At 37.2% G+C, this 13,345-nt stretch overlaps 1 protein-coding gene across 4 annotated transcripts in view; it reads left to right on the top strand.

The window, feature by feature from the left end:
* The window catches only part of CDH8 (cadherin 8), a 375,260-nt gene that overhangs the window by 122,975 nt on the left and 238,940 nt on the right, over positions 1-13,345 (top strand). For all 4 annotated transcript variants that reach the window (XM_059381567.1, XM_059381568.1, XM_059381569.1 and 1 more), the window contains one exon: positions 6,009-6,303. In XM_059381567.1, the coding sequence (XP_059237550.1) occupies positions 6,009-6,303 (295 nt within the window). The remainder of the gene's footprint in view (positions 1-6,008; positions 6,304-13,345) is intronic.

Genomic DNA, 13,345 nt, shown 5'->3' with positions numbered 1-13,345 from the left:
AAACTTTTATAGGATGAATTAGTTCATAAACTGTGCCTGTCCTGTATGGTTTCTTACACATGGCTGTTAATGTGTACATTCAATATTTTCATTCAGTAACAAACTGGTGAAGCTTTTCCGTTCTGTCTCCTTCTCTGCTAGGAAAATGGAAGGTACCCACCTAACTACTTACATGCTCCTGATGATCTCTCTGGAATTATGCTAAAATGTATATGTTCTAGAATCTGATTTACTGAGTTACATCTGGATCTATCACTGTCAATTATATGTGCTTGAGAAAGTCACATGGGCCCCTTATCCATGTAAAAGTATTGCCAAAGTGCAGGATGTTGTGTAGGACCCCTGCCCGTGAAATTAGACTTTAATGAGCATTTACTATGTGTCAGGTGTGATGCTTGTTGCTGGGTACGATGTTGAATATTATATGTAGACATCCTTCCTGTGTGGAAATGATCGATCGATCTATCTATCTATCGTCTCAATTCAAATGAGTAGTTCAGGAAATGCATTTCATTTTCTGACTATATTTTTAGATCCCTACAGCCAAAGAAAGGAGTTCACTTGGACTTGCTTTTAATTTTCTGTTTCTCTAGACACCAGTTCCCATGGCCAGTGCAAGCTGTTCAATACTCACACCAGCAACTGACAGAAAATGCAAAGAACACATGTCTGAGATATAGATGGTATATCTTTGGCTCTGGTGGTGCTGTAGGAAAATAATATTTTGTGAAGAACACAGGGTGCTGTGTTTTGTTAGTTTAATCAGACTGTTAGACTGTCTCTTCTTTAGCTTTTTTTACCTCTTAAGACACGCTTAAGGGTAACTTGGTTTATATTGAGAATTACTTTAAAAACTGTTATTTCACTGAAAGTTTGTTTCCGCAGAGTGTGTGATCACAAGAGTGTTTACCGACTTCATCTTAGGAAATGTTGGGGTGCTGTTCTGCCAATTACCTAACTTTAATCCCTGCTCCTTCTTGGTGGGGAGAAGTTTGGAGATATGAAAAGAACCCTTATGCCCTATTGCTCATTCTCTTTACCTGTCCTTTCAAGCTCCTAGCAGCCTAAATATGTTTCTGATTTCAATTCAAGTTCTGCATTCTTATTATCTTGGAGACTTAGGCCAAAAACTTATGTTGTGTCAAAGTCCCTAATGCCATCTTTGATACAGAATGGTTGTGACCAGGATGAGATTATCAGTCTGCCCATAGCAAGTTTCTCCCTGACAGGCATGGTAGTAGATACAGAGAAGACAGTGCTAAGATGTAATTTGATTCAAGAGTGCTAAGCTTGCTATCTCCTCCAAAGGTGAGCAGATTCATGAAAAACAAGGATCAGTAAGTGACAGTTTTATGCTTCATTGATCCCTGTTAACCTCTTCAGGTTAGCAACTTGGATATTTCTCAAGAGCAAGATAGGAAAATGAGACACCCTTCCATGATGTTGTTCTGGATAGAGTAGAATTTCAAATGAAGCTCTGATGCCAGAGCTAACCGATTTTCAGTTGATGAGGAAGTGATGAAGAAGTAATTTCCCCTGTAGTTCGCTCGATTCATCTGTCATCACTCACTCTAGAGAAAAAGGTGGCAGGATGGTAATTAAATCATCCTCTGGCATTCAAATAGGCACTAAGAGAAGAATTCATCTTCTCTAGACTCTCTTGTCCCAAGAGGACTTCAGTGTTCTGAGGGGTCCTGTGTGAGAAGGTTGAAAAGTAATCTGAACTATTTTTTTGACAGCTGCCGAAGAGATGTGGTTGACATTGAAGACTGGGGTAGGATGGAGTGGGGGCTCTTGTTCTAAGAACAGTGAATTCTTCTATCACATAATTGTCATCTATTATCCATTTATTACTGATCTGTTACCCATCCGTCCACTCATCCTTCCATCCACATGCCCATCTACCATGTCTTAGTTCTTATGTTGGGTGCGAAAGGGGAATACATACTCCAGGGCTATGGATTTAGAGTAGATTTGATTTTAGATCACTGGACCTAATCGTTCTAAATTCCTTTCTCTCTCCTTTTCAATCATTGTTTTGAACGTTGAAGGAGAAAATGTTATTTTCTCCTTTTCTTTCACATTGACTTTACTCCACAAAAACTTTCTGAGTTTCCGACAGTATGACAGACACCTTACTAGGCAGTGGAAATACAAAGGAAAATGCAAATGCAAATGCTTCTTCTTCCCTTGACTTTTGTAGTCTAAACTCATTTTAATTGGGGGGTATTATGCAAATATATGGAAGATGGTGAGGGTGTAATTATACTGATACTCACAATTCAGCTCAAGTATGTAGCTGTTCTATTATGATCCCTGAAATTGAAGACTTCATGTACAAGACTGGGATCACTCTTTGCACACCTGACACTCTGCTTCTGCAGCCGGCCTGTCGGACCAGAGGGATTAGAGTTTTGTCTGGCTGTAGACGTGACAGGTTTTGGGTGTCAGGCTGAACTCGAGAATTAAGCTTTGTTAATTGGTGTCTAAGTTTTCTCTCTGACCTCTTCTCCCTCTGTTGCCTGCAAGACCTTTGCTTACAGGCACACACCAACCTCTGTAATGTGACTAAAACAAAATCATGATAATGTCAGGCTCTTTACCAAAACCTTGTGTCTATGGACTCTTGTTATTTTTATAGTCAAATCTAAACTCCATTTGTTTTCAAAACTCTGTGTAATCTGGCCCTTGCCTTGCCTTTTATTCTTATTTTTTGCCGCATTTTCACTCCTTAACTCAGTGCTCTAGCCATATTAAATCATCTTTGCTTTCTCTAACAGTATGCTCTGTCTTTTCTCTGGATCTTTATCTATATTATTACCTGTGGCTGGCATGCATCTCCTCCCTTCTTGGAGATCGGAAGTTTTAATCATTACTTCTTTGGGGAGGCCTTTTCTGTCCCTCCACACTCCATGTTATGAGTTAAGTTAAATTTCTGTGTGCTTTCATAGCCCTCATATCATAGCCTTTAGAGCATGCATTTGAATCTAGGAAATTGACTCTAAAGCTTATGCTGTGAAGATTGCCACTTGCTGATAGTGCATTCTGTGGAAAAGTTGCCTAAAAATCTCTGAATCACAGTAGTTTCCTTGCTGAAATGGAGAAATGTTATCTAGTTTTCCTGTGAGAATAACATTGCATTTATACGTGTAAAATGTTTATCAGACAATAATAATTAGTAGCAGTATATCTACTTACCTTCAATTTTCTGTTTGTGTTTCTCTCCCACTAACCTATGGGTCTTTGAGAGCAGGAACCATATATGTGTTGTTTGTAAACATTCTCTGTTCATATTTAGTAAATGAATGAGTGAGATCTTTCTGTACCATGACCTGGCCAACAAGTCATACCTCTCAAGGAGGATTTGTAGGTGTCCCTTATCCTACGTGCTCTGGCCCTTGCGAGAAGTCCTCACACTTCCGATGATGCACAAAATGTGAAAATTTGAGGATATCTTTTGTACCATAATCTCACAGAGAGGGTCTTGGGGTGGATTAATCTGTAGGAACAGGGAGGCTGCATGGAAGTGAGCAGGTTCTGACAGACTTATGTAACGAACAACAAAGAAAACAGCTTGTCTTCGAGAACCTTGAGTTCTTTTGAGAGAAGTCCAGACGTAGAGTCTTAGGAACTTTTGCTGCCTGCAAATTACTAGTCTTGCATACCCACAAATCTCTTATTTGTAAAGTCAAGTTGGTAACTTGAATAACCATGTGCCAGTATGTGTGTGTGTGTGTGTGTGTGTGTGTGCACGGGCGCGCACGCGCATGTGCATGTGCGCTACAAGAATAGGATGAACAGACCTGGCGATTCACAGACCTGTACCCCTGGGGATACAAATATATGTTTATAAAAAATAAAAAATTAAAAAAAAAAAAGAATAGGATGAACAATGGGATGGACCAAATAAATAGAGAAACACAGTTTTCTGTGTTTCAGGAATACTATCAGCCAGGATCTGGATTTGACTGAGATTTGCTAAAAATGAATTTCCTGAAGAAAGAGGGAACAGTGTTGACAAAAGGTTTTTTGTTTGTTTGTTTTGCTTTTGTTTTGTTTAATTTTTCCCATTTTTTTCAGGATAGAGTCTTGGGGAACTTACTTTCACTTGAGTTGCAACTAGGTTTCTAGCTGTGTTTTCAGAGAGTTGCAAATGGTTGAATGTGATATAAAATTAGTTTTACTTACTGTACCCTTACTTTGTCCACTCCTTTTTCTCCATTTCTCGAAGAGATTATCTCAGATTCCAAAATCAAATCTGCAGAGTAGATGTTTTATCCCTAAATTATAGGCAAAGTAACTGAAGCTCAAATAAATGCATTCATCTCTCCCATTTCATACAGTTAGAGACCTAAATATTAGCTTTGTTTTACTCCTTCAGAAACCCACGCTTTCCCCTCCTGTTCCCTCAGTAACTTTTAAACACAAGGGACCATAAAAACCTGAATCAAGACTATATGCAACTTACTAATCAGAGACTATTGATAAATGTAAAGAAAAATGTGGCAGAGATAAGTTCCAACACAAATGATTACACCATTTTGAATGACTTGAGTTGTCGGAGCAAAAATGCTGTGTGCAAGAGTTAGCCATCCTGGGAGGCCTGGGTGGCTCAGTGGGTTAAAACCTCTGCCTTCAGCTCAGGTCATGATCTCAGGGTCCTGGGATTGAGCCCCGCATTGGGCTCTCTGCTCAGCAGGGAGCCTGCTTCCCTCCCCCCCTCTGCCTATCTCTCTGCCTACTTGTGATCTTTCTCTCTCTGTCAAATAAATTTTAAAAAATATTTTAAAAATATTTTTTTTTAAAAAAGAGTGATGCATCCCAATACCTCTGAGTCTCAGGATTGCCTTGCATGTGGATGGAAACCTCTATGAAGGATATATTATTCAAATTTTCTTTTTTTAATAAAAATGCTAATGGAAATGTTAAAATGCACATAAATTAAAATGATCATAAATTAGGATTAATATCATATTAATGAATTATAATCCCACATTCATTAAGATAAAGTGGCATTTCAATATTTGCTCTTGTTAATAAATTTAACACAATAAATGATAGGGATACATTTGGAGATTCAATAAATATTGGATGTAATCATATGCTTTAACTTTTTAAAATATTCAAAAGTTAAGTAGGAGATCTAGATGCATTTGGATTCTTTGTTGCTATTTTATGTCTTTTTTTATATTCTTTTCTTTTCATTTATTGAAGCGCTAAATACAATTTAAATTGGTGAAGAAAGCAATAGAGCCTGTTCTGAATAAAAGTGATCCCAAGAGAACACAATGTCTTTTGAGTTTCTAGGAGTTTCTTAACACACAGGATTTTTTTTTTTTTAAAGGAACAAGTATTTGAAATCTGCATCAGATTGAATTATTTTTGTTTTTATAAATGTAATAGGTAGATCTAAGCTGAATTCTGGGTCTATTGTGCTTGACTCCATCAAATACAAACCTCGGAAGGGTTATTATGTACCTTGTCAAACCTCACTTTTCTCATGTTTCATGTGAAATATTTTAACTCATCAACCTTTGGAAAAATTAAGAGAATTATATAAGAAGCAAATCCCATAGTTCTTGGCGCACAGAGAGTGTGATCTGTTAAAGGTAGATAAGATGAACTTTAAATAAATGTTTAATAAATGGATTTTAATATATGTGCTGCCAAAGTGAGCACTAAGTAAATGTTTAATATATGGGAGAAATACATATATTTTTGTGTTTTTCTCTTGATCTTTTTATCATTCTAAATGCATGTCATTTTACACCAAACAGTTCCGAGTACTTTTAAAAATTGTTATGATGTATATAAATTTCATTGTATTTTCTTTTGATTGATGTGCATACAGTTTATAAACTCTGTGCACAGCTACTGTTAGTCAAAGTTGATGAAGTTAAGATGAATGTAGAAAGAACCAACTTGATATTCAAATAGGAGGTAGTTAAGAGGTAACTTTGCAAGTTGCCCCATTGCAACAAAGTAACCAATGCCACTTTTCATTTTAGTTGCACACAGACCTGGATCCTGGGAGCAAAAAAATCAAGTATATCTTATCGGGTGATGGAGCTGGGACAATATTTCAAATAAATGATATAACAGGAGATATCCATGCTATAAAAAGACTTGACCGGGAGGAAAAGGCTGAGTATACTCTAACAGCACAGGCAGTGGACTGGGAGACAAACAAGCCTCTGGAGCCTCCTTCTGAATTTATTATTAAAGTTCAAGACATCAACGACAATGCGCCAGAGTTTCTTAATGGACCCTATCATGCTACAGTGCCAGAGATGTCCATTTTGGGTAAGTATGCTTCCAATTTCACTGAACTATTAAGAGTCATCTTTAAAATAGCTGCTGGCATCAGGGCTGGTGTGTTGCTGAATAAAAGACATTTATTACCGTCTTATCTCTCATTTGCATTTCCAAATCCCCTTTTTTGGCCTAAGTTCCACAGTTCAATAGCTTTAGTCCCTTAGTAATAGGAACTGACGAAGCAGTTTTATTAAAATATCTCTCCTTACAACGACAGTACCTCAATAGGCTGAATTTGTATTCCTCTCATAGACTTGTAGTTTGAGTATTGTTACTGAGATGGATTTATCAAGATTTGTTCCAACATGCCAGACTAATCCTATTGATATTTGCTTGATGTTTAATTATTTGTTTGTGTATATTCACATGCAGATGCAGTGCATGGAGAAATAGAAAATGGTCTAGATCTGTAGTGAGCCAGATATGGATTGAGCTGGTGGGTCAAGTCAAGAGTGAATTAGGAAATCACAGTTGCCAGAGACTTCTGTAACTGAACTTTTTGTAAGAACACTGCAGTCTCGGATGTCTCACTCTTACTTCTGCTGAGGCAGTGAAATGTACATTTTATTTTACAGAGCAGTGTATATTTCAAAACACGATTTTCTCCCTTTCTTTTTTCCTTTTGTGGATATGCTTATCTATCCTCAACCCCTGGCTTTGGTCTAGGAAAACCCCTGTTCCCAGACTTTATACTATAAGAGGAGGGGTTTTAGAGCTCTTCCTTATCTGACAAGAAGAGGCAAGATCCAAAATTCAGAATATAAGAGCACAAGAGTCATTCTTAGGTATGTAATATGTACCCTACTTTGTTTCAAATAGCATTTAGGACATCCTACAAGGTACATGTTGTGCGGCAAAGTCTAGTAAATTAGAAGCAGGGGAAATGATGAGACAAATAAAAAACACAAGTAGACATATAAGTTGAAGGCCAGAATTAGGTAAATAGGCTGGCTTTATTTGATTTCTTTTCTTTTAACCTGCAGTATGACTTTGGTAAATATACCCATTGCAACAGCGAATGAGAATTGATTTCAGGTCTTCTTATCTTACCCATGTAGTTCTCCTGCCAAGACTCCATCCACTTTGCCTATATCTTCTGCAAGGAATTCCAGATTTTTGTTTGTTTGTTTGTTTTTGTTTTTTTGTTTTTAATCAGAATCCAGTTGCTCTTCTACAGCTGGTTGAAATGACAATTTTTTGTAGGGAAATGTCTATGGCTTTGGAGCAGGCAGTAAACTTTCTGCCTTCACCATCCCAGCAGAAGAAACCCACAAATGAACAAAAACATCTCCATGTGTATGCTCCCTTGAGAGTCTGACAGGCAAACAGGAACTTTTCCCCCACCCCCTTCCTTTTTTCTTTGATGAACTCATCTAGGGAACAGAGTTTCCCTAATTCATCTTTTTTATTTTTTTAAATCCAGATGAGACTAAGATGTTTTAAAGGACTATTGATACCTACAGTGCAAACAGAACACTTTATCTTGTCTGTAAACAATGAACTGTTGATTTCATCTCATCGTTGTGATTTCTGCATCATAATGGCCACATCTATATCTTTATTGTAAATGTGTCAGACACTTCCATTTCTATGTGATATGAGTCATTTACCTGATAAATATGTTGAAAAAGAAAACCCCCCAAACTTTCGCAGACTTCAAGATCGTTCAGCCAAGAAAAGGATATTAAAGATAGTATTAGCTAATGCTGTGTATAAGTATTTACCTGTAAATATATATGCATTTTCCCTCTATTTAAAAGATTTTTCTTGATAAGATAAGAGCAAAGGAAATAATCTATTCTAACATACACAGTTATTTAAAAAAAAAAATGTGTAGCTCGTGACATCTCTTCCAAAAACCTGTGGTTTGTGCTACACTTGAAAGTGTGGTTTTTGAAGTTAGATAGATGGAGTTTTGAATCCTGGTTCCATCCCTTATTATCTGGTTGACTTTGAAGTTCAGGGAGGTTAAATTATTGCTTATTTTCCTGAGTAACAACGCAAAGAAAATAATTTCCATCTTGCTTTCATTGTGTGAGAGCATACAAGGAAAGGTAGGCCATCAAGTAACTAAGTGTTCAAAATTGGTTGTTGTTGTGGTTTTTAAAATTATTTTTATTAACCTACTTCCCATGTTACCTTTGGACCTTTCCTCTTATATTGATTTTATGCATCGGGTGCCTGGTTTCTGTTTGACTCCAGCCTCTCTGGTTAAAGGAAGCAGAGGCAGCTGTACTATTTTATTGTCAACTGTGAATTATTCCCTTCATTTCTCATGAAGGTGAATATCAGGAGGAAGGTCAGTTACTATCTCCTTTCTCTCCCCATTACCACTGTTCTCTCTCAGCCTGTCTGTTCCCTCCCCTCCTTAGTTCTTTCATTTTTCTTCCTTTGCTACTGCAGAAATGCCAGCACTTGCACCTGTACGCCCTGAGGAATGCCAGCAAGGACTAGGGATTTCATTGTGCAGAAAGTGAAAAATAAAAATTCTAATTGAGAAATTTTACCAATATTAAATTGAAATGAATGTGATGTTCAAAAACTGTCTGCCAGTTGACAAGCTGTCAAGACAAAACACACATATATATTTGCCCAAATGGCAGCCAAATTATTTTAGAAATATCTTACTTGGAGTCTGGAGACACAGCTCTTTTACATTCTACTGTGAATTTCAGAACTTGATGAGAATTCACTTTTATAGCAATACCACATAAAGAGTGGCATGTGAGCTTCTCTGATTTTTTTTTTTGAAGATTTTATTTATTTATTTGACAGACAGAGATCACAAGTAGGCAGAGAGGCAGGCAGAGAGAGAGAGAGGGAAGCAGGCTCCCTGCTGGGCGGAGATGCCCATATTGGGGCTCGATCCCAGGACTCCGGGATCATGACCCGAGACTAAGGCAGAGGCTTTAATCCACTGAGCCACCCAGGTGCCCCAGCTTCTCTGATTTTAACTGTGAATCCCACACTAACATTGTTGAAGTTGGGTGTTTTTTTTTTTTTTTTAAGATTTTGTTTATTTATTTGACAGAGAGAGAGAGCGAGAGAGGGAACACAAGCCGAGAGAGGGAGAAGCAGGCTTCCCGCGGAACAGAGAGCCCGATGTGGGGCTTGATCCCAGGACTTGGGGCCGAGCCAAAGGCAGATGCTCAATAGCTGAGCCACCCAGGCACCCCTTGAAGTTGTTTTTTTAATGCACATTTGCCTACACATACTGAGTTCCAGACAAAATAGATATTTTTAATGCCGTTGTGCATTGGTGTGAGGGGTGTTTAACCCTGGCCATATGCCTACACCTGTGTTCAGATAAAATAAACTTTTATTGAGTTGAAAACAGAATCTCAGGTTATTTGGCTGCAGATTTGCCTTCTATTTGTGTAAGTGACATAATCCTTATAAGCCTTACTTTATCTGTATGGTGTACACAGTGATCGCTCCTTAAGTAAATACGTTTGGAAAAATTCAGTGATTATATTTGAAGTACTTGGCAGAGCATAGAGTTAGTGACCAACATGTATTAGTTTCTTTATAGTCATCCATTTATGAATTACTTCTACTAGTAAGATTCAGTAAACTGATATGAATGGCTGAGTCAATGAAAAATTTCTCAGCAAGCCTTACCTTTATATTTCAAAAAATGTGCATGTTGGAATGAACCCTGTTTTATTCAAAAGGGCATATTAGCAAAGGCAAGTGTGAAAGAATGAGAAGCCACATAGCGCTTAAGCTAGTAGGCATTACTCTGTTGTAGAGTACACAGTTACTTAACAGGTAACTGGAGGTATTTTTAGTTTTCTCTGAGACTCGGGGCTTTTCTAATGATAATCAATGTATATTAAAAGGGTGCTATATGCCAGAAGCTGTGTTAAATGCTTTTAATATCTGTGACAACCCTGTAACATCAGTACTGATATTAACTTCCTTATATCTCATTATTTTTAATCAGAAAAATGGGGAAAATAATAGCTAATCCAAATCCAGATATTAAGTGGAGGAGCTGGGATTTAAATCCAGACATCTGGCTCTACCTCTCATGAGTTTAACCAGTATGCTGTACTAATCTTTGATAATATCTCCAGAGACTTTTATTTATACGAGTACTGCGCTTCTGCTGCATATTTATAATAGTTAATATTTTTCCAAGGTGGAAGAGCACTTGAGGTCAACATACTTTGCAAATTAAATTGAAAACTAAGATGGCATTTGGAAAGGAAAAGTTTGTAAAGTATGACACAATTTTCAAGATAGGCACCTAGGCATTTGAAAAGTGTAACAACACTATATCACATAGAAATTCAAATAACAATAAAATTAATTAGGAGCCATGTGGTGAACACTGGCTCTTAATACAATAAAGATAAAGACTAAAGAGAGTGATTGAGATTGACTCTAGATTTGTGAATGCAAAAGGAGAAGGAGCGTTCCACAAAAACATGTATCAAAATATTAGAAAAAAAGTAAGTTCATTATCTTTGAATTGGAATGCTTTTAATCTTAGAGAATATCTCTTGGTCTTAAAAAAAAATAAAGTCAAGCGTTCATTCTTAGAGAAAAGGGGTAAATGGAGTTCCATAGAATTTATTTTTTCTTGAACAGTTTGAGATTGCGTTGTTGACTTGATACACCATCATCATGGAAAACCTTGGGAAGTCCTTTCCACATGAATGCTTTTTTCCACAGCCATCATGATCAGAAAATTTATATCAATATACCACTGCTCTTGAAAGCACAGACTTTGGTCAATTGTCTCCAATTTTTTTTTTAACATTAAAAAGATCAAATTCAGGACTACACATGGATTACCATTGTTTCTAGAATGCTTCCATCTGGAATGATTCTTAAGATGTTTCTTTTATGACCTTTATCCTTAGAGGTTATAGAAGAATTAATCTATAGAATTCCTTTGTTTGATTTGTTTGATGTTTCCTTGAGATTAAATCTAGAATATGCATCTTTGGTAGTGCTATCACAGATCACATTGATTTGTATCAAGTGAAACAAGATTCTGATTTATTCCATTATTGGTGATAATAATTTTGATAATAATTTCATTAAGGTGTCACACAACTGTATGCATCCACTATGAAGTTTTTTTTTTCTTCTTCTTTTTGTACCTAATGACAACTTTGTCAGCAGATACTTTGCACCTAGGTAAATATCTTATTCTTCATCAAATTACTACCCCCTCCCCAATTTTAGCATTCATTGAGGTTTCTTGGCTGAATTAATTATTACCATGACAGCTGCCACATGGTGGTTATACTAATTCCCTCATTCCATCTGCATTTATTACTTGACATTCTTCTCTAGGGAAAAGCTTGCTTTTCTTCCCATTTATTTGCTTGCGTATTTATTTATATTAGTTTGGGCTTTTAGATTTCTGTGATAATAGTTATGAATATCACTTATACCAGACTTGGCCATGACATGCCCTTGAAGTTGATTCTATGCCCTATTGACATGCCTCTTCATCCTTTGGGTATAGTCTTATCACTGGCCAAAATGTTCTAGGCTTCTTTTGTACTCTCCCTGACCCAGCCCTGGAATTTGCCATTCATTCACTCATTCATCTATCTGTCTGTCTGTCTATCTGGCTAGCTATCTGAAGGACAGCATGAGCAGAGGGAAGAGGCAGAGGGAGTGGGATTAAGCAGGCTCCCCACTGAGCATGGATTCAGGCACAGCACTGAGTCTCAGGACCCTGAGATCATGACCTGAGCCACAACTGCTTCAGATACTCAGCTGACTGAGTGTCCCATGGACTTTGCTAACTATACAGAGACACCAGGTTCCGTCTAAATGCGACTGGTATTATGGTGCCAGATTCAGGATATTGGTTGTATTTATTGCTACAAATGTGTTGCTACTCCCAAATATTCTCAGTGGACAGAATAAAGTAATGAATGGGGGCATGTGTATACACACACACACACACACACACACACCGATCTCTTCAGAGTTGAATGGTGTTCCCGCTAAATTTTGTCTGCCCAGGACTTTAGATTAGGGTCTTTGTGGATGTAGTTAGTTAAACGGAGTTAGATGGAGGCCGAGACTGGAGGTGCGCTCCCCTAAGGAATGCCACGAGTTACTAGTAACCGGAAGGGGCAAAGGGAACATCCTTCAGAAGCAACGTGGGCCGGTCAACACTTTGATTTTGGACTCCAGAACTGTGAGAGAATAAATTCTTGTTGTTTTTAGCAACCCAATTCGTGATCATTTGTTATGGTAGCCAAAGGAAACTAAAATGCTATCTATCTTTTGAAAACCGTGAGTTCATCTCTTCACCTTCAATCTAAAGCGACACCAGAGGGTTCATTTTATATATATATATATATGTTTATTTTTTCCTCCAACAATAGGAAACCCGAGTTTCTATATCCTCAGTATATTTATTATTTGGGTCACCCTTCACATCCTGTAAAAAAGGATTTCCATTTACTCTGCCGCTCAGCCCCCTTAAGGTCTCTCATGTTTACCTACTGTTGTATTCTCCCTCCATCTCCCTCCCCTTACACAGATTCTTCTCACCTACCCACATGTAATGGCTTTTGTACTAAATTGTGCAGTTGGCACACAGATAGGAATGGAGGCAGGGTACCGTATAATACTCCTTACTTTTATTCTCCTATATACCTCAGTTGTTTCTTATGGTATAATAGACCTGTGGCAACATTTTCCAATCTATATTCAAAATAAGTTTATGAAAAGGAAAAATAAATTCAATTGATAAACACTGAATTAAAGAAAAAGAAATACTTTTTGTGCTTCTGAGTCTTCAAAGTATTAATATATCATAATTTGATAAATTATGCTTTTATATGATCCCAGGAACTATTTTTTTTTATAAATATGTTGTAGCACTAACATAGTTTTACACTACAAAAGCTTTACAAAGGCATGTCTGATGAGAAGATATTTTTGATTCTATGCAAGGCCACATGTTAGTTTAGCAGGTAGCTAAACAGTCAAATTTGCAATTTCTGAAGAGAGAATTAAAAATTATGATGACTGTAGCTTACATGGATTA

This window comes from Mustela nigripes, chromosome 17 (genome assembly GCF_022355385.1).
Source record: "Mustela nigripes isolate SB6536 chromosome 17, MUSNIG.SB6536, whole genome shotgun sequence".
In the NCBI taxonomy this organism is placed as follows: Eukaryota; Metazoa; Chordata; class Mammalia; order Carnivora; family Mustelidae; genus Mustela; species Mustela nigripes.
This window is presented reverse-complemented; position numbering and strand designations above follow the sequence as displayed.